This window comes from Camelina sativa, chromosome 14 (assembly GCF_030686135.1).
Source record: "Camelina sativa cultivar CO46 ecotype springtype chromosome 14, ASM3068613v1".
Lineage (NCBI taxonomy): Eukaryota > Viridiplantae > Streptophyta > Magnoliopsida > Brassicales > Brassicaceae > Camelina > Camelina sativa.
Genome location: NC_141893.1, coordinates 8927165 through 8945926, shown reverse-complemented (window position 1 = coordinate 8945926; position 18762 = coordinate 8927165). Strand labels below are relative to the sequence as shown.

The following is an 18762-nucleotide window of genomic DNA, read 5'->3' as shown; positions in this document are numbered from 1 at the left end:
AATTATTATAAGGTTGGCGGAATCATTAACTCCCACGTCAAATAATTGTGATAATTTTTGCACGTCTTGGTTTTAGGTATAAAACCTATTTACATACTTTTTGTTTTTCTTCTTTTCTTTGGGTACGGATATATGAGATTATTTATGTTGAGTACATTGGTTGGTAGACCTTAGACGTTGGGCCACGAAATTATACACTTGCATTATACACCTCAAAACTTAGATATTTTACACAAGTACATTTTCATCGTTTTGTATAGTTCCGTCACATGCAATCAAAGTAAAGTCTTCTTGATTTCGTCATCAAGATATTGACTTTTCCTAAATGGATCCGAGATCTTGTTTAACGACAACCAAAACACGTTAATTTTTTTGTCTGCAAAGTTGTGAATTTTATAATGTATTAAATCCTGGACCATTAGGAAACACAACACACAATATAACAAAACCATATGTAGACAGTAGACCAATAGTAAGAGGGAGCACTACTATATGTATATAGTTTAACCGGTTAAAAAGTATTCCAAGCGGAATAACACATGCATTAGTAGTGACTGAGAATTTCAAGGTTTTTATGTGGCTCCATGTGCCTAATTTCTGATTTGAGCTGGGGCTCCTCTTTAAGAAAATAAATTACTGGCCGAGACATCAGATTAGTCAGACTGTTTTAGCTAATAAAAGTTTAAGAACAATGAGTTAAAATGGTCTGCTGCCTCTCATTATTCTATTTCATTTCCACTAGCAGCGGAATATTTAAAAAAAAATACTCCACCCCCACTTATAAACAAATATGAATGCGATCTTGCATCATAACGACGACCAATTAAAAAGGTCTGACGTGATGACAATACCAATTTAATCCGTATGGACACAGAGAGAGACAAACTTTTTATCAATGATCGTGCGTCTGACATTTAGTCCACAATATAAATTCCAACTATGAGAGCTCACGTCATAGATGCACAAATCCGGAAGAATAAAATATGTATTTACAAACTAAATCAGAGTAAAATACCAATAAAAATCCATTTTGAGTAGTACCAAATACAAATGGGTGATAGTGATACTACTGATTAAGCTATGTTACTAATAGCTTTTTATTATTTGCCTTAGAAAAATAAATATTCGTTACTATATCCAGGAGAAGATTACAAAACCTTCACTGTCAATGTTTATTTTTAATTATCTATTACCAACGAGATTACTTTAGAAACCCAAGCGTAATAGGAGCATATTGGGTTGTAGAGGATTTTACTTAGTCTTGAGAGATGGTATCTATCACTCAGATGTTTGCCTTCACGTTAAGACAAGTTGCTAGTTTCTGTCCCAGAGATTTGTCTGCCTGAGTCCAATAAGAGACCCAAATGCTGCGGATTTCATGTGTGACACGAGGCTCCGAGAGTGCTTCAAGAAAACGCTTCACGAACCGCTCTTGCCTATTGTTACCAGACAAATGACGATGAGAGGTTATGAACTTGTGAGATTGTGGATTTTTTGCAAAGAGGTTTCTGAGTTTTTTACCTGTCTGAATCCCAGGACCGGTATCTCTCTCCTGGCTGCTTGAAGTTATTCTCCTTCCCAATGATGGACTGAGAGATATCAAGAAATCAGGTCAAAAACATTCTAGTTTCACAACTGTTAAAACACCTGAGATCAATGTTCAAGTAAGGCATGGAGAGGAATCTAACCTTCTCACGGTTTCCAGAGCAGGTAATAGGAGTTGTAGGATATTTTTCGGCATGTCGAACTGGATCCATCCTTGAAGGGAAGTAATTGACCTGGAAAGTAAGAGACTCAATTCATAAAATGCCAAAATGATATGTAAAATTTTAAGTATCTGAAACTTTCCAGAACCGAGAGAGATGATGATCACCTCTTCATCCCTGTGCATGAAGTTCATAATACCATCATGGTGATTGTTGTGGTGAGCAGATTTAGGGGCATTGACAGGGAGTTGCAGATAGTTTGGTCCAAGACGGTATCTCTGACTATCAGCGTAGGAGAAGATCCTGGTCTGGAGTAGTTTATCATCTGAGTAGTGGATGCCAGGAACAGCAAGAGCAGGGCAGAAAGCAATCTGTTCGTTCTCATTAAAGAAGTTGTCGATGTTTTTGTTCAAGACCAAGCGGCCAACAGGTTGTAGAGGCAAGATATCTTCAGGCCAGATCTTTGTGACATCAAGCGGATCAAAGTCGTATTGGTCTTCAGTGGCAGGATCTATCACTTGAACAAAGAGATTCCACTGTGGGAAATTCCCGGCTGCGATCGAGTCATAGAGATCTTTGGTGGCATGGCTGTGATTGGAACCTCCAACTTTGATAGCTTCCTCATCCAACAGGCATTTAACTCCACAAGAAGGCTTCCAGTGGAATTTCACATAGTGAGCTTTTCCATCTTTGCTGATTAGCATGTAAGTGTTGACCCCAGCGCCTTCCATGTGCCTGTAGTCCTGAGGGATACCGAGGTCATCAAAGAGGAACGAAAACATGTGCAGACTCTCTGGGTGGTGGGAGAAAAAGTCCAGGATCCTCCAGTTCTCCTGAATGTGGGTTTTGGGATTCGGTTTCAGTGCATGGACCATGTCAGGGAACTTCATTCCATCACGGATGAAGAAGACAGGGAAGTTGTTCCCAACAAGATCAAAGTTCCCCTGAGTTTTGCAAACAGAGGAATCAGTAAAGTATAAACGTTCTAATAATATTAGCAAAACACCTTACTGAACTGATCTAGACAAAAGAGAGAGATAGAGAGACAATGCAAGGATCAGAGAAAAAGCTAACCTCTCTGGTGTAAAACTTAACAGCAAAGCCACGAGGGTCTCTAAGAGTCTCAGGGCTGCCACGCTCATGGATGACAGTAGAGAAACGAACGATAACAGGAGTCTGAACACCAGGTCCACGAAGAAAATCAGCACAAGTAAGTTGTGAAATGTCATGAGTGACTTCGAAGAAACCCTTAGCACTGGCACCCCTGGCATGAACAACCCTCTCAGGAATCCGCTCCCTGTCAAAGTTGGCGAGTTTCTCAAGTAGATGATAGTCCTCCAGAAGAATTGGACCTGAGAGTAAATAAAATCATTGGAAGAAGTAAAATCAGATTTGGCATAAAAATCTGAAGGAAGAAAGCTAGTTCACGCAGCAAGTACACGAAAAAGTAACAGAGACAGACCTCTGGTTCCGACAGTCAAAGAGGAGTTGTTGTTAAACACAGGAGCACCCGAGTTAGTAGTGAAGAAAGGGGAATCATGAGCGCTTGAAGGAACAACCTGCACACCCAACCAATAAATTTCAAAAGAACCAAAAACAAGATGCAACATATGATGATACTATCTTAGATAACGGTATCACAAGCACACACTGTGATAAAATAACTAACAAAAACATCAATAGTAAATTTGTTTTATAGTATAATCTTCAACGCATGCAAATCCCAAACCCGATCTTATGCATAATTTAATTAATAAATAAATCTGATTCAAAAACACCCCACACAAAAAAAATGACCCTAGAACAAATATTCACCCCAATTTTGCTCCATAACCTCGGATCAAGTTACAACAAAAAAGAACCAAACCAACACTATCAAACTGATTTCGATTTACAGAGATCATAACTGAAAACTACACCAAATCGAATCGAAAACGAAACGGGTTCAATCGATCAAGTAAATTACAAACAAATTCACATATTACAGTAAGAAAGAGAGCCTTAAGAGAATCGATCGATGTACCCCCTTACCTTGTAAGGATCCATGATGCAAAGACAATTTGTTTGATTGATCCGAAATTTGTTTGATTTCAGGTGAGAGAGACTGTTCGCAAATCGGCGTGTGTGTTCCGCACCGCACTGTTGTCGTCTTTTATAGCAGGAGACAATAATAAAACGTTTGGTCATCATTATCCAAATACCATTGTATGATTACAAACGTCAAACTAATATACTATTACGTGTGGATGTTATCGTCTTCGATTTCTCTGGATACTCTTTACCATAAATAGACATATGCCCAATTCAGGACTCTCCTATACAAGTCCCATTTATCTCTTTTTCTCTATAGTTGAATTAAGTAATATATATATGTGTGGATGGACCAACATGAATCTTTATAATACGAGATTAACTGCTTCAAGAAACATTGATTTTATTTATCAAGAGATTACAAAGACAGTGACAGTATAAGAAAACGATGAAAAGACATGGGGTTTATAGGAGATTACAATGCATGCATTATTATTATATATGGACACGAAACAACAACACAGGTGAGATTTATCTTTTTTAGGGATTTAAACGACCAAGCGATGATGGATCTGTGAGATTGTGTGTAGTACCTCACGGAGAGACTTAACATATCTGGAGATTGATTGCCTCTCTAGATGCTTGGCCTCACGTTCAGACGGCTTGCTAGTTTCTGTCCCAGAGATCGATCAGCCTGAAAGATAGATATTTATGATTGTTAGTTTTGCTCAAAATGAGGATAAAGAAAGCGGAGATTTCACTGAGTTTTTTGTTCTGACCTGAGACCAGTAAGAGATCCAGATGCTGCGGATCTCGTGGGTGAGACGTGGCTCCGACAGAATCTCTACCCATCTCTTAACAAACCGGTCCTGCCTGTCTGGTGCCCAGGATCTATACCTGTCTCCAGGCTGCTTGAAGTTGTTCTCTTTCTTGATAATGCACTGCATCATTAGCAATTTTAAGGATCTCTGTTAGCAGACAGTTTCCAAAATATTGACTCAAGGTTTCAAAGAAGATTTAAAGGAAGCATGACAAGAATAGGACCTTTGTTCGGATTCCAGTGTAGGATTTTGTAGGGATGGGAACTTTCTCGGCGCAGCGGACAGGGTCAAACTTTGAGGGGTAGTAATTGATCTGTAAATACAAACATCCGATTAAATTCCAATTCCAAGTCTTAAAGAGAACAACAATTGTAGCTCAAGTGGTACCAAGACTTTACCTCCTCATCTCTGTGCATGAAGTTCATAAAACCTTCATGGTGATTGTTGTGGTGAGCACATTTGGGAGCATTGACTGGTAGCTGCAGATAATTCGGTCCAAGACGATGTCTCTGAGTGTCACCGTAAGCAAAGATTCTACACTGGAGCAGCTTGTCGTCTGAGTAGTAGATACCAGGAACCACAAGTCCGGGGTTGAAAGCGAGCTGCTCAGTTTCATTGAAGAAGTTGTCAATGGTCCTGTTAAGAACCAAACGACCAACGGGTTGCAGAGGCAAGATATCCTCAGGCCAGATCTTGGTCACATCAAGCGGGTCAAAATCAAACTTATCCTCATCCGCAGGATCCATGGTCTGGATGAAAAGTTTCCACTCAGGGTAGTTACCGGATGATATAGCATCGTGAAGATCCTTGGTCGCGTGGCTGTGATTGGCTCCTCCAACAACCTTTGCCTCTTCGTCAGTCAGATTCTTGATACCACAAGTAGGTTTCCAGTGGAACTTCACAAAGAGAACCTTTCCAGATTTAGCAACAAGAGTGTAGGTGTGGACACCGAAACCTTCCATGTGCCTGTAATCTTGTGGGATACCAACATCATCAAACATCCAGCACCATGTGAGCAAACTCTCAGGCAAGTGGGACATGTAGTCCAAAATCCTCCAGTACTCTTGGATGTTAGTTTTCGGGTTTGGTTTCAAGGCATGGACAACATCCGGGAACTGAATCCCATCACGGATGAAGAACACCGGAGTGTTGTTCCCAACAAGATCAAAGTTCCCCTGAGATTTTATAAAGACACATCAGTACTGATTCTATCTAAAGAAGCTCTCTATATAAAGACAAATCAAAAATGAGAAATCTTTTAAGGTAATACATACCTCTCTGGTGTAAAACTTGACAGCAAAACCACGAATATCCCTCATGGATTCAGGACTGGCACGCTCGTGGACAACAGTGGAGAAACGGACAATAACTGGAGTTTGAACACCAGGGGCTCTGAGGAAATCAGCACAGGTGAGGTTTGAAATGTCATGGGTGACCTCAAAGAAACCCTTAGCACTGATTCCTCTAGCATGAACCACTCTCTCAGGGATCCTCTCTCTGGTGAAATTAGCAACCTTTTCGATCAAATGGTAGTCCTCAAGAAGAACAGGACCTGTACATCACACTCCATTAAACAAGATGCTCCTAACTCAAAAGACTCTTTTTTTTTCTCAGCTTTTAATCTCTTTCATAGCTCCAGCAAGTAGTATAATAGGGTTTTTTACAGTTCCAATTCATATCGCTAGATTCTTTGAATTTCAGATTACAATTATTACCTCTTTCTCCGATGGTGAGGGAAGAGATGTTGTTGGAGATTGGAGCACCGCCGTTTGATGTGTAGAACGAGGTGTTGTAAGCGCTCGAAGGACGGTACTGCAAACACCATACATGATTCGATCGGGTTATCAGCAAAATTACAGGCAAACACACAACAATTCGACAAGAACACTCCACGAAATTTTTACTACAACAAATCTATGAAAAACCCCTAAAATTTTATGACGCAAACCGAACAAATTAAAATCCGGTTTACTGGTCGGATCCGGGTCTCCGGTGCTTCATTCGGGCTCGTAAATTGACAAAGAAGGTTTTTTTTTTAATATACTTGGTGACGAAAACAGTAACATGTCAGAGATAAAGGGTTTGTAGATAAATCTTTATTTAATGTTTTTGGTGACTTCCGTAGTTTATTCAAGTCTTGTTCGATGGATCTAATCCAAATCCAAAAAAAAAAAAAAATCGATACAATTTTGTTTTTTTCGTCGGTGAGACAATTTTTTTGTATGAAAAAAAAAAAAACAAAACCTAGGTGATCCCTGATTAATTGGTTTGATCGACCGACAATGAATGATTAGCCGAGAGTGTTTTGGAAAAAGATTAATCATGCATATGTTTAGGACTCTAATAGAATCGATTATTTTAAATTTGATTAATCAAACGTGTAGATTTGATTACTCAGGTGTGTAGATCTGAAAAAAATATTTAGTTGATTAAATTAGTTTATCTAAGTTGGCTAATATCACTTAAAATAATATACGTTTTACACAATCGATTAATCATTTGAACGTCCGATGTTTTTAAGAACACATGTGTGTTATAGAAAGACGCACGAAAAAGAAAGAAACTTCTACTTTGAAGAAAAAAAACAACAAAAACCACATGTGGCGTGTCTTTCTCATGCAGTGGCTTATAGATCAAAAACGTTTTAAAGATAGCGAGCCAGCCAAAACAAAAAACAAAATCAACATCACCAACTTAGGAGTTCAAGCGATCATAGAACTCATGAGAAAATCTTACAGAGAAAAAAAGTATTTTTAACACTAATATTACATAGCATGAACAATTAATCCAAGTTAAAAACAGTCTTGTTTTTTAAAAATGAGCATAGTTGAACATAACCAATCTAAGATATATATATACACATACACACACACACAAAGAAAGTAAAGAAGAATATGAAGATACCTTGTAAGGATCCATGGTGATGAAGAAGCTTTGGTGATCCTCCTTGGTTTAGTGAGAGTGTTGAGAACCTCTGTGAAAGTATATATATAGTGAAACAGCGTGTGCTATGCACAATAATGGCTGCCCGCAGTACCAAGGGTACATTTGTCCTTTTAATATCAATTTCTCGATACAGTAAAAATGGGCCATTGTGTTTACTTTTCCTCTGGTGATAAAACAAAATAATGCCCCCACTTTAGATATTTTTTTTCCGTTTTTTTGGCGCCAACTCAACCCCAAAAAAAATGGTTCGGTGACTTACAATAATAATTGCTGACCCCGACAAGTCAGCATTGCTCGCTGTTGTTGTTCTGTTCTTTCCAAGAGGGATAGAGAGAAAAAGATACAATATCTTCTTTTCAATAACAATTATTGTGACTGATAACAAAATAAAAGAAAAAAAGATTACCATATCTAAAAACAACACTGTAATAAACAAAAAAATTGATCTAAAAGAAATATAATATCGATTCATATCCGGTTATCCAGAAGTACATAAATATATTTTGATCTCACATAGTAAATTGAAACTTTTCAAAACGGAACCCAAAGATATCCATTCAATTTCCTCTGTTTATTTCCCGATTTGGATCTTACCATATAAGTTCATCTATAGTAAAGTCTCCTGATGATAATATACATGCATGTTTGATCTTATCGTATAGAGACTCGTGTCAGAAACAAGTTGGAACTTGGGAACTGTAGATCTGAGGTTTCTTCGTTATAATTTATGTTTTTTTCGAAAGTATATATAATTTCCAATTTTATAAACATGTGTTACAGCAGAGACTATATTTATTTGTAACTAAAAAAATGCGTAAAACATGAATCTAATTATATGATCGGTCCGAGGATAAAAACAGTTTTGGAGTATTTAAGAAGAAAATTAAACTGGAACTAAGTTACTTAACGGGGTGTTATAAATTTTAGTCTTATCCGATTTAAGTTTACGTACGGAATACGGATTTAAAATAGTTTCACATTTATAAAACTATTTAATGAATTATTAATATCAGAAAATAAGTCTTTAAATTTTGGGTTGAATTTTTGGAAAAAAATATTTATAGCAAATACAAAAAAGAAAAGGAAAAGAAAGATGAATTGACATTATTGAGTGGGTATGGTGGGGAGTCGATGTGGTGGAGCATAGGGCGATAATTAACACGTTACTTGGATGATGAACTGATCCACATTTTTTTGATTGAGGGGATTACTTGGGTCCATTTTGTGTGAACAAGTTGCTCTTGTAACTTAGTTTGATATTATCACGACTAGGTACAACAATACCTACAGTAACATACTATTCTCAGAAACTTGCAATCATTAGAAGACAATCTTCATCTATCCCGTCTAACAAATTCATTTCGTATTATTATTTATATATTTTTAGGGGGAATTTCAAATTAATTTCGTATTATTAAGACTGACCGTCTTTTTTTTTTCTTCTTTTTGGCAACATATTGACTAATATTGTTTTACCCGGATAAAGCTTAAATTTTACTTGTTTTTATTTTTGGTTTTTAAAAGTTTTTCTGTCAGCAACTTGTTTTTATTTATATCATTAATCTAGGTTTATTGAACGGCATGCTGATTACTGAAATGTATGTTTAGATTTTTTGTGTTACAATGTATCCACATGGACCGTGGACCACATAACCAAATGTGGTGTTACTGTCGCTTGTTAAAACGTGTTGTTTTAAAGTTGTTGGATCCAAGTTCCAGTTTAACTATGTGCAGTGTTTGATAAGAGATAATTTTTAAAAATTATATAATGGATATACGTGTTACTAAGTGTTGAGATAACTACATATTAGAGAATATAATATGTTATCAAAATTTAATCATAAACCTAAGTACATATTAGAGAATATATATATATATATATATATTATAAACCTGAAATAGTCATGAACGCAAACCTGAAAATCTATAATTTACCCCCAAAATATGAAGTTTGTAGCTATCTAAAAATATCATATAGTCAGTCCCTTATCAGATAAAGTTGTAGAAATCTAATTACCACACAGTCAAGTCTCTTCGTTTGGTGACGACAAAAAGTCAAAAAAATGCCAGAAACATAGAGAAAGTAGTAGCCTAGCTAAATTGTAACTATGTACTCAAATGATTAAATTGGTAGAGTCGTGTAATAATATTCTCGCAAGTTTCGTCATGGTGCATGCGAACAACAGTTAATTGTCAGTTGTCTTGTAGCGAAGAATTCAGCGTTTATAAGCTTTCGATACTCGGGTATATCCGATCGATATTTAACTACCAAATTTCTTCTTTAGTTATAAGCCAAAATTTCTTTACTAGTTCAATGATCTGGTTTCAAATATTGTTTTCGAGATGAAGTTTGAGTCATTCTTCCCAAATTCGAATCCCTATTTGGAAAATAGTATCGAATGGGATAACATACATGTACTATCAATACAATACTAGTCGCAAACCGAAAGAATTCATGAATCAATGAAGAAGAGCTAACTTTTTACTTTTTATTAACAAGAAAAAACTAAGACTAATATTTATTATATTAAAAAAAAGATTTGAGATTTTACTAGTTCAAGATACTGCAGGATATCCAACATGGTCGGATTGAGATCAGTGCACGAATAGATTTTTTTTTTATTAGACTTTTCCTTTGAAGACTACTGCATGTTACATTTTGTCACAAAAGATCAATGCTTATTGCATAATGCCATGATCTGGCATGTATTTACTCAGTTACGTATATCTTATAGTAATATAGTACTAAGTACTAACATATAGCTAAAAAGCATATATCCATGCGAAAACTACTTTTTGATACGAATAAATATTTCTTGATGTGTATAAAACTCTATAGCACAACATTCTAAAAAATAGTTATTTTTGGTAAAGAATTTTAGCTTGGTATAACCATGTATCTGTACGTCGTCACTTTAAAACACCGTAAATATCCGTTTCTGCATTTTAAAAATTAAAAAGTTAAGTAGATAGATAATGAACGTTGACGAAGATGTTTAATTAAAGCAAATTACTTGACAAGCTTAGATCATAAACGAAGGCAACTGGGGACCCAACTTGCAGGGATATGGCCACGTCGAAATCTTACCATTGCTTAGTTACCTTTTTGGTGTTATAAGCAAGCCCAACCAATGAAAATTCGTTTTGGTGGCACAAGACGACAAAAAACAGGATTACACCTTATCCTTTCGTGTTTTTCTTTTCTTCTGAAAAAATTGTCAATGGAGTTGAAAAATCAAAGGGAAAGACAAATAATTTTGGCAAGCGAATCTTTACGTACTCCCGTTTTCTACTCAGATGGGGACCTTACTAAAAGTTTATAACTTACTATTATGATAGCTTTAAGTTCATTTTAATCGTTTTTAGTTATTCTATATAGATATACTTTAAAAAAAATTAAATAACGATGTTAGTTTATATTATTTACCAAATTCTTCTATGAATGTCGTATAGTAGTTATATGATTTAAATTAAACAAATTTCACCCAAGATTACTTGAATAAAAAGTATAACCGACTACCGCGGTAGAATATTCGAATCAGATGATATGATATTGAATTTAAGGTTTTGCCTTTTTGATTTTCACTTTTTCTTTTTTTATAAGAGTTTCATTTCACCAATCAAATCAAATTATTAATCATCTAATAATGCAGTTTCATTAAAAAAAATTCACAAGTCCAGTACGGTTGTCTGCCACAGACAGTCCCCACAAGCCTAATACATCTAAAAACACTAAATGGGCTCTAATCTGATGGGTAATTTTGGGCCGAGTTGCTGCAGATTTATTCCCCCGCAAACAAAAAACAGTTTGTATTCATCCATTAAACTGAAAAAGAAAAAAAAAAAAAAAAAGTTGGCGAAAATTGGGAATTCAAAAAGATGAGATCCAATAATGTCTGTCTGTCGATTTTAAAAGCTCCATTTCGCTCCTACAAGCATTCTTCTGTGATTTCTCCGATTTTTTTACGACGATTCATCTCATCAACTCAGGTTCGTATTTTCTGAAAATCAACTTTCGCTTCTTCGTTGCTGTTACTCGATGCATTTGTTGGAATTTTTTTTTTGCTTTATTAATCGTCAATATGAATCGTTTTCTCTCTCAGTAGATTTGGTTCGAAATCGGTTTTTTGCTACCTCTACTGCATTTGGTTGATGATCTGATTGAAATTTTACTTTCTTCGTCGTCAGATTAATTGGTCTAAAATCGATTTTTTTTTTTTCTTCGGTGAATCGTTTCTTCTCAACAGATTTGGTTTTGTAATCGAATTTTGAACTGATTCTAATATTCGCAATTGCATCGCTATAACTGATTCTGTTATCCATGAGATGATTCTAGATCGCGTACGGCTTAAACGTCCTCGGATTCGGAATTGGGTAATTTAGACGCGACATTGGAAACATTTTCTATTCGATCTTCGAGTGCAAAATCTTAGGATCCACTGAAGAGAAGGAACCAAGCCTTTGGGTACATTGATTTGTTTCCATCAAGTCTCTGTGTATACAGGTTATTGCATCTCAGCTTCTCTTCTCTCTATCATCACCAAAATGGGCACTCATGACATGCGGTTTCCTTACCCTTGTGCATCAACCGCTCTTGAATACTTTACTAGTGCATTAGGTATCTTACTCTGTGGCCAGTTGAAGAATTTGGTAAATAATATACTAACATCTGTTAAAACCTGGATCTCTCTTGCTACCATCTTTGGAGGAACCTTGCTCTATGTTCTCACTGATTACCAATTTACTGTCACAGTGTATATACCTGAGCTATTGTGTATCTTGTGATTATGTCTATAGATCCCTGTCGAACATCAAGCACGTGGTTTCTTGTTTATTCGGTGTAGCCATCTCTTTCTTCAGTTTTTTCGTGTTGCAGGGGGATTTCTGCAACCGGTTTTACCGTTCTTGGCTTTGTGAACAAACTGTGAACAGTTGTGATCAATTTGATGACATGGGACAACCATTTAACCTTCAATGGAAACTTTGGGACTCTTAATCTGTATGTTTGGTGGAGTCATGTATCATTCAGTCTACGGGTAATAAATCGAAATCTACACAAAGAAGATAAACAGCAAGAACAAGAGGAACAAAAGAAACTGCACGATCACGAGGAAGCTGAGAAACTATGATCATATATACATACACGAAGCAACCTAGAAGATATAATATAATATACATGTTTTTTTTTCAAATGCGGAAATAGAAACAAGAAGTTAATAGCACAATTTCAAACCCAAAAGGCTAAGACTATAAAAAGCACAACATGTTATTTCAATGTCAACTAGAAAAACAAGGTGTTATTACATTATTGGTTCTTCTAACATAATGTTCATACTTTTTACAAAAATGGCATGATTGATTTAAATGTGATCGGTGGTACTAGTGTAGTAGTTTGCCGAAGATGCAGTAGATCAAAGCCATTATTATGTACACATTTGTATATATCTTTATTCCCATAAAAATATAGTATGATATTATAATGAATGATACACCTCAAGATCTGAACTTTGTGTGTTCTGCTAAAAACAAATAAGATATAATATATTTAGAGAAATGTATTTCAAACGAGTCTTTTGTCCTTTGTGGTCAAAGGAGACGAACATCATTCTTTAAAATATATCAGATTAAGGTATTTTTAATGTGTTTATAGAAATGTATAATTATTTTTTTATAACAAATGAGTTGTCTTCCCTCATAATAGAAAAACCAAAGAATTTTTTGAATGAGCAGTGTGTACACATGGAGGAAAAAAAAAACTATAATAGCCGTTGAGTAGAGAGATGCAGAGTAGAAGCCTAGAAGGCAACTTTTGATTCGGTACACGTGGCTTTAATCGAACGGCTGAGATGAACTAGCCGTTAATTTTAAAGAAAATAAAAAATAAAAAATTTTACGGACAATTTATCCGCTCTTCTCGTCTTCAAATCTCTATTACTCTTCAGCCCTTTTCTTTTTTTTTTTTTTTCTTCTTTCTTCTTTCTTTGCCCTTATAGAGAGAGAGAAGATAGATAGAGAGAGAGAGAGAGAGAGAGAGAGAGAGTAAGAGGGATCTTCAATATTGAAGGTTGGGGTTTTCGCTAAAAAGATCTCTCTTTCTCTCCTTTTGTTTGATCAACTTTGGATCCAACGGGACAAGAACTATTACGGTTTCTGAGAGATTTACACTGGGCTGGCTTTTGTGAAGAATTTGTGATCAGGGGTTGACTTAATTTTGCGGTGGTTCTTTTGAATTGACTGTGAAAAAGGTGAACTTTTTTTGAAAAAAAATCATGGCTTTTTTCTTCTTATCTGGGTATTTGGGATTGTTTAGGTCTTTGTTCTTGATTGGGGTCTTTTATTGAGATTATTATTATGTTAAACCGGATCTGTAGGGTTTTTGATTGTCAAGACTCGTCTTTTAATTTTTGATTTTTGAAAACCAAAATTAAAAAAAAAAAAAAAAACCCTGCTTTATTAAGTTGGGGGATGTTTCGATTTTTGAAATTTGATTTTCGAGAAGTGGGATTTAATGAAATTAATAACCTCCGCAGATAAGGAAGAAGAAGAATGGGTAGATCAGATGAGAATAGCCTTGGATTAATCGGATCAATGAATCTCCAAGGTACCCCTTTTTAATCGAACGAATTAAAAATCCAAACTTTTGCCTTTCGATATTTACCCCCAAATTGACTTGGTGCAGGCGGAGGAGGAGGAGGAAAGATCAAGACCACGGGGACGACAGGACCGACCAGAAGAGCACTAAGTACCATTAACAAGAACATCATTGAAGCGCCGTCTTACCCTTATGCTGTTAACAAGAGATCAGTCTCTCAGTAAGTTCACTTCAATCAATCCTCAGATTCAAGATTAGTTTTTTTTTCTTCTTTCTTTTCTCCCTTTTGATTAGACTCTTAGGAACCCAATTTGTTTACTCTGACATTGCAGGAGGGATGGCATCTGTAATAAACCACCTGTGCATCGACCAATTACTAGGTAAAGAATTGATCTTTACTCTTTTGTCTACGTAGTATCTCACATTGTCTGATTAATGAGTCAATTAACAAAAGCTTTTTACTTCTCTATGTTGCTTCAGGAAGTTTGCTGCTCAGTTAGCAGATCAGAAGCCACAAATCCATGAAGAGGTACTCTATAGTGACACTATTCAATGTGTGTTTCGTTTAGAACAATGATGACATAGACTGGATTGTAATTTCTCATCTTTCAACTCTTAGGAAACTAAGAAACCAGACTCGGTTTCAAGTGAAGAGCCTGAGAGGATTGTCATTGACGTGGATGATTGTGATGAGGAAGAAGGAGGCGACTTTCATGAACCAATGTTTGTACAACACACCGAAGCAATGCTGGAGGAGATTGACATGGTATGCATATTTTTCTCAACGTTTTTTTTGTTTCCTTTTGTTTACGGAAGTGTCGATAGAGTTATACTCATATTGCTTGTGTCTTTCAAAAGGAGCAGAAGGAGATTGAAATGGAAGATGCAGATGAAGAAGAAGAGCGTGTGATCGATATTGACGCCTGTGATGAGAAGAATCCTTTAGCCGTGGTTGAATATGTCAATGATATGCATACTTTCTACAGGAAATCTGAGGTAACTTAATGGTGTTCAACACACATTTTTGCTTTTCTTTTCTTTATCATTAAGGGGCTTCTAGTTTCAAGGACTTGTACTTATGTTTGATTTATTCTTATGATTCTGCAGAATCTTAGTTGCGTGCCTCCTAACTACATGGACAATCAACAAGATCTTAATGAGAGAATGAGAGGAATCCTCATTGACTGGTTAATTGAGGTAGACAGATCCAGACAACGCTATTCTAATGTCATTGTTTTTGTTTCAGAGTGCCTGAAGGTTAATTAACATGGAAATTTATTTTGAGCAGGTGCACTACAAGTTTGAGCTGATGGAGGAAACTCTTTATCTCACAATCAATGTCATCGACAGATTCCTTGCAGTTCACCAGATCGTGAGGAAAAAGCTTCAGCTAGTTGGAGTTACTGCGTTGTTGCTTGCTTGCAAATACGAAGAAGTGTCAGTTCCAGTAGTGGATGATCTCATCTTGATCTCTGACAAAGCTTATACTAGAAGAGAAGTGCTAGATATGGTGAATACAACTTTCTATTGATCATTATACCATAGAATGATGCTTCACAGTTTAATTAACCTGTTTTGGTTTCTATTGCAGGAGAAGCTAATGGCCAATACCTTGCAATTCAATTTCTCTTTACCAACTCCATATGTTTTCATGAAACGATTTCTCAAAGCTGCCCAATCTGACAAAAAGGTTTATATCTCCACAATAAAAAAAAGCTTGAATCTTTAAGTTCGGAACCATCAGGCCTAATATCTAACTCTGTGTGGTATGCAACTGTGGTTTCAGCTTGAGGTTTTGTCGTTCTTTATGATCGAGCTTTGCCTTGTGGAGTATGAGATGCTGGAGTATCTTCCATCTAGGCTAGCGGCCTCAGCAATATACACTGCTCAGTGTACACTTAAGGGATTTGAAGAATGGAGCAAAACCTGTGAGTTTCACACAGGCTACACGGAAGAACAGCTATTGTAAGATTCAGAACATCCATGGTTTTCAAATCTCTTTGAGAATTCCATGTGAGTTATTTGAATTCTGAAAATGGGTTTTGGTTTTCTTATCTCAGGGCATGTGCAAGAAAGATGGTTGCTTTTCATCACAAGGCAGGAACAGGGAAGCTCACAGGAGTTCACAGGAAGTACAATACATCTAAGTTCTGTCATGCTGCAAGGACTGAACCAGCTGGGTTTCTGCTTTAATGGAGGAAAAAACTATAATAAGAATCTAATATGACTTAACTCGAGTTTGTTCTTTTTGAAACTAAAAAAAGTGAGGGAGAAAAGAGAGATAGAGCAACTGAAGTTGCCCAAATGGGAGATGTACAATTGTTGTTTCGGTTCTTCTCTTTTAAAGGTCTTTTGATCTTTCTTCACTTAAGAGAGAAATAAAAAGATGCAATCAATCTTTTGGATATCATGTCTTTCTATATTCAACTTGTGAAGCAATCACCGTCATAATTACATGTATAGTTTTGTTGTGAAATTACTCAAGGATCTTCTATGACCCACTTTGCAACACAGCACTTGTGATATTTTATGACCCACTTTACTACACAGAACTTTTAAGAACTGAAACTCTAGGCATTTTGGCATGGAACTTTTCTTCAAACAAAAGGTTTACATCTAAATATAGAACACCATGTTGTACAGTATTTGTAAGAAAACCACTATGTTTTAAGCAAGATAATTTTTCATGTTCTTATTAAAAGAAAAATCAAAGTCTGAATACTGCAGTCTTCTTTGAAATAATGTTTCTGCTGGGGTATATTGGCAAAATTGCGGCAGACGTTAAATAAATATTGTTCTCTCTTTAAATTGTTTCCCAAATATCCAAAATCCAAAATGTTTGTCAGCTATTGTAGGATTAGCTTCATCTACTGCTAGTGTTTATTATCTTGTTCCTTCAATTTAGCTTGTCTTATTAAGACCATTTTGAAAAACAGTGTGCTTTGCTTTATTCACTACTACCAGAAATGGAGAATGGGCAAATCAAAAAGATCATAATGAAAACATGTCAATTGGTTTAAACATCTTGATACCCCAAAATACAGAACTACTAGTGCATCTGGGTGATATCTCTCGTTCTCTCTTGTTTGGTTTTACAATGTACCCTAAAGCATAAATGCCAGACACAAGAAAGGCCGCTTTCACCTGACCTGGATATTGCAGAAAGACTGCCTCAGAATCAAAGCTTACATGTTGGACATAAAATCAATCATCTCCTCACAGGTGGTACCGCTCCCCTTCCTCCAGTTCCACGCCCAGCAACCGGCTTTAAGATAACATCACGAAGATTCAAGAATCAAACAATTGGTAGTGACAAAGAAAAAACAAACATTAAGAGGGATAACAAGGATTTCAATATGCTCAAAAAACTTAGATAAAACTTCGAAACATTGATTTCATGAATACTAGATCATGAGGGAGAGTGAACTTACTTTTCCTCGCATTGCAGCTCTACCTCTGCCAACACCCAGAGATGAGCTCTTTCCCTACATTGATTAAGCAAGTAAGGTATTAAGTTTAATGCGGATATACATAAAAACTCTACTATAATTCTACATCCAGGGTTCAGAAAGTAAATACCTTGATTCTAGCATCTAAACGCTTGAACATTGGAGCATGCTTGAGAATGTCTGGTATGACCATAAACCTGTTCAAGATCTCCACATGTTAATTACTAATCAACTAGGGTTTACATAGAACAGGAACCAAGCACAAGTCAAAAGTTAGTGTTTACAGCACCTGACTTTGCTGCCTCGAATGAAGACATGCTCAAGCTGTGATACTTTACCATCCTGTAAGACAACATTGGAAAACCCCGAAACAAAAGTCAAGTGACAACAACTAACAAGAAAAACCATTATACTGTATCTGAAGATAAACTCCAGGTTAATTCAAAACCCATACAGCACACAAATCGTAAAGAAGTGGAAGCTTTAAGACTTGCAAAGTTCAGGTAATTCATATTATTTGACCCCTGTATTTCTAAAGAGCAGCTAAGGCTTTGCATAAAACTTCATTATGCTTAACCAATCTGGGGATTACTATACCCTAAAGAGTCAAAATTAATCTAATGTCACTGGCAGGATCACCAATTCTAGGGTTTTACAACAATAAGAACTCCAAAGAAACATAATCCCACTTACAAATCTAAATAAGAAGCAATCCTAAATTTCCAAGTAACTTTGCCCAGCTCACTAAATCTAGGGTTTTTACAGCACCAACAAAATTGAAATGAAACCTATAATTCAAAAAAAAAAAATCTCAAAATAAAACGAATCGAGATAATCAAAGTAGCAGTTGCTTACCTTGGCGGTGTAAGTAATTTCCTCGAGCTGGCAGTTCCAGTTATCCTCACACTCAATCATACTTCCTCTGTAGAGCTCACCGCTCTTTAGCTCCACCGTCACTATATGACCCGATGCCTCGTGAAGAAGCTTCACCGGTATTCCCAAACTTCGGCTCATCTCTCCTTCTCTCTCTCTCTGTTGGCAAAACCCTAATTTAAAACCTTCCCCCTTAACTCTGCAGCAACCTAGAAAAAAAAAAAAAAAAAATGGCGGAAGCAAAGAGAGAGAGCGATTCAGATGCTATTATGGACGATTTTTACCTGTTTTTAAAAAGCTTTATTCTCATTTCATTTGGGCTTTAAATTAGGCCCGTTTATTAT

The 18762-nt window shown here is 36.1% G+C and overlaps 4 protein-coding genes and 1 long non-coding RNA gene across 6 annotated transcripts; 2 read left to right on the top strand and 3 right to left on the bottom strand.

Moving 5' to 3' along the window:
* Positions 1-967: 967 nt before the first annotated feature.
* Positions 968-4431, bottom strand: LOC104740759 (catalase-1). Its single transcript, XM_010461447.3, has 7 exons — positions 3738-4431; positions 3169-3265; positions 2781-3058; positions 1874-2650; positions 1689-1778; positions 1522-1589; positions 968-1436 (listed from the first exon to the last, which is right to left on the bottom strand). The coding sequence occupies exons 1-7, from the start codon at positions 3894-3896 to the stop codon at positions 1283-1285; spliced, it is 1623 nt and encodes a 540-aa protein (XP_010459749.2). The 5' UTR covers positions 3897-4431; the 3' UTR covers positions 968-1282.
* Positions 4121-7504, bottom strand: LOC104740758 (catalase-3). The gene is made up of 7 exons (XM_010461446.2): positions 7463-7504; positions 6274-6370; positions 5833-6110; positions 4957-5733; positions 4782-4871; positions 4517-4678; positions 4121-4431 (listed from the first exon to the last, which is right to left on the bottom strand). Exons 1-7 carry the CDS (start codon positions 7475-7477, stop codon positions 4372-4374), a joined length of 1479 nt encoding a protein of 492 aa, XP_010459748.1. The 5' UTR covers positions 7478-7504; the 3' UTR covers positions 4121-4371.
* A 3810-nt stretch (positions 7505-11314) lies between these two features.
* LOC109128654 (uncharacterized) lies at positions 11315-12779 on the top strand. Its single transcript, XR_015580857.1, has 2 exons — positions 11315-11494; positions 11841-12779. It is a non-coding gene; the product is annotated as an uncharacterized LOC109128654 (long non-coding RNA).
* A 617-nt stretch (positions 12780-13396) lies between these two features.
* Positions 13397-16501, top strand: LOC104740757 (cyclin-B2-3). 2 transcript variants are annotated; one of them, XM_010461444.3, is made up of 12 exons: positions 13397-13749; positions 14035-14105; positions 14184-14316; positions 14429-14476; positions 14577-14625; positions 14716-14862; positions 14955-15092; positions 15204-15293; positions 15385-15606; positions 15688-15786; positions 15883-16061; positions 16157-16501. In XM_010461444.3, exons 2-12 carry the CDS (start codon positions 14051-14053, stop codon positions 16287-16289), a joined length of 1293 nt encoding a protein of 430 aa, XP_010459746.1. In that variant the 5' UTR covers positions 13397-13749; positions 14035-14050; the 3' UTR covers positions 16290-16501. The 2 variants fall into 2 exon arrangements, with proteins under 2 accessions (XP_010459746.1, XP_087339272.1); XM_087483146.1 differs by having other exon boundaries at positions 13408-13749; positions 14961-15092.
* A 569-nt stretch (positions 16502-17070) lies between these two features.
* LOC104740756 (small nuclear ribonucleoprotein SmD3b) lies at positions 17071-18704 on the bottom strand. Its single transcript, XM_010461442.3, has 5 exons — positions 18401-18704; positions 17835-17887; positions 17676-17742; positions 17528-17581; positions 17071-17361 (listed from the first exon to the last, which is right to left on the bottom strand). The coding sequence occupies exons 1-5, from the start codon at positions 18557-18559 to the stop codon at positions 17305-17307; spliced, it is 390 nt and encodes a 129-aa protein (XP_010459744.1). The 5' UTR covers positions 18560-18704; the 3' UTR covers positions 17071-17304.
* Positions 18705-18762: the final 58 nt, after the last annotated feature.

Bases quoted from the DNA above. Each gene is read 5' to 3' on its own strand.
- LOC104740758 (XM_010461446.2), bottom strand. The intron at 4,872-4,956 runs GTAAAGTCTTGG...TTGTATTTACAG, and splicing joins TCATGCACAGAGATGAGGAG to ATCAATTACTACCCCTCAAA. The intron at 4,432-4,516 runs GTCAGAACAAAA...TCTATCTTTCAG, and splicing joins GGATCTCTTACTGGTCTCAG to GCTGATCGATCTCTGGGACA.
- LOC104740759 (XM_010461447.3), bottom strand. From the start codon at position 3,896: ATGATGACCAAACGTTTTATTATTGTCTCCTGCTATAAAAGACGACAA. The intron at 1,779-1,873 runs GTGATCATCATC...CTTACTTTCCAG, and splicing joins TCATGCACAGGGATGAAGAG to GTCAATTACTTCCCTTCAAG. The intron at 1,437-1,521 runs GTAAAAAACTCA...TGGTAACAATAG, and splicing joins CGGTCCTGGGATTCAGACAG to GCAAGAGCGGTTCGTGAAGC.
- LOC104740757 (XM_010461444.3), top strand. From the start codon at position 14,051: ATGGGTAGATCAGATGAGAATAGCCTTGGATTAATCGGATCAATGAAT. The intron at 15,093-15,203 runs GTAACTTAATGG...ATGATTCTGCAG, and splicing joins CTTTCTACAGGAAATCTGAG to AATCTTAGTTGCGTGCCTCC. The intron at 15,607-15,687 runs GTGAATACAACT...TTTCTATTGCAG, and splicing joins GAAGAGAAGTGCTAGATATG to GAGAAGCTAATGGCCAATAC.
- LOC104740756 (XM_010461442.3), bottom strand. From the start codon at position 18,559: ATGAGCCGAAGTTTGGGAATACCGGTGAAGCTTCTTCACGAGGCATCG. The intron at 17,582-17,675 runs GTATTTACTTTC...TAATCAATGTAG, and splicing joins GTTTAGATGCTAGAATCAAG to GGAAAGAGCTCATCTCTGGG. The intron at 17,362-17,527 runs GTAAGTTCACTC...GTTATCTTAAAG, and splicing joins GAGCTGCAATGCGAGGAAAA to CCGGTTGCTGGGCGTGGAAC.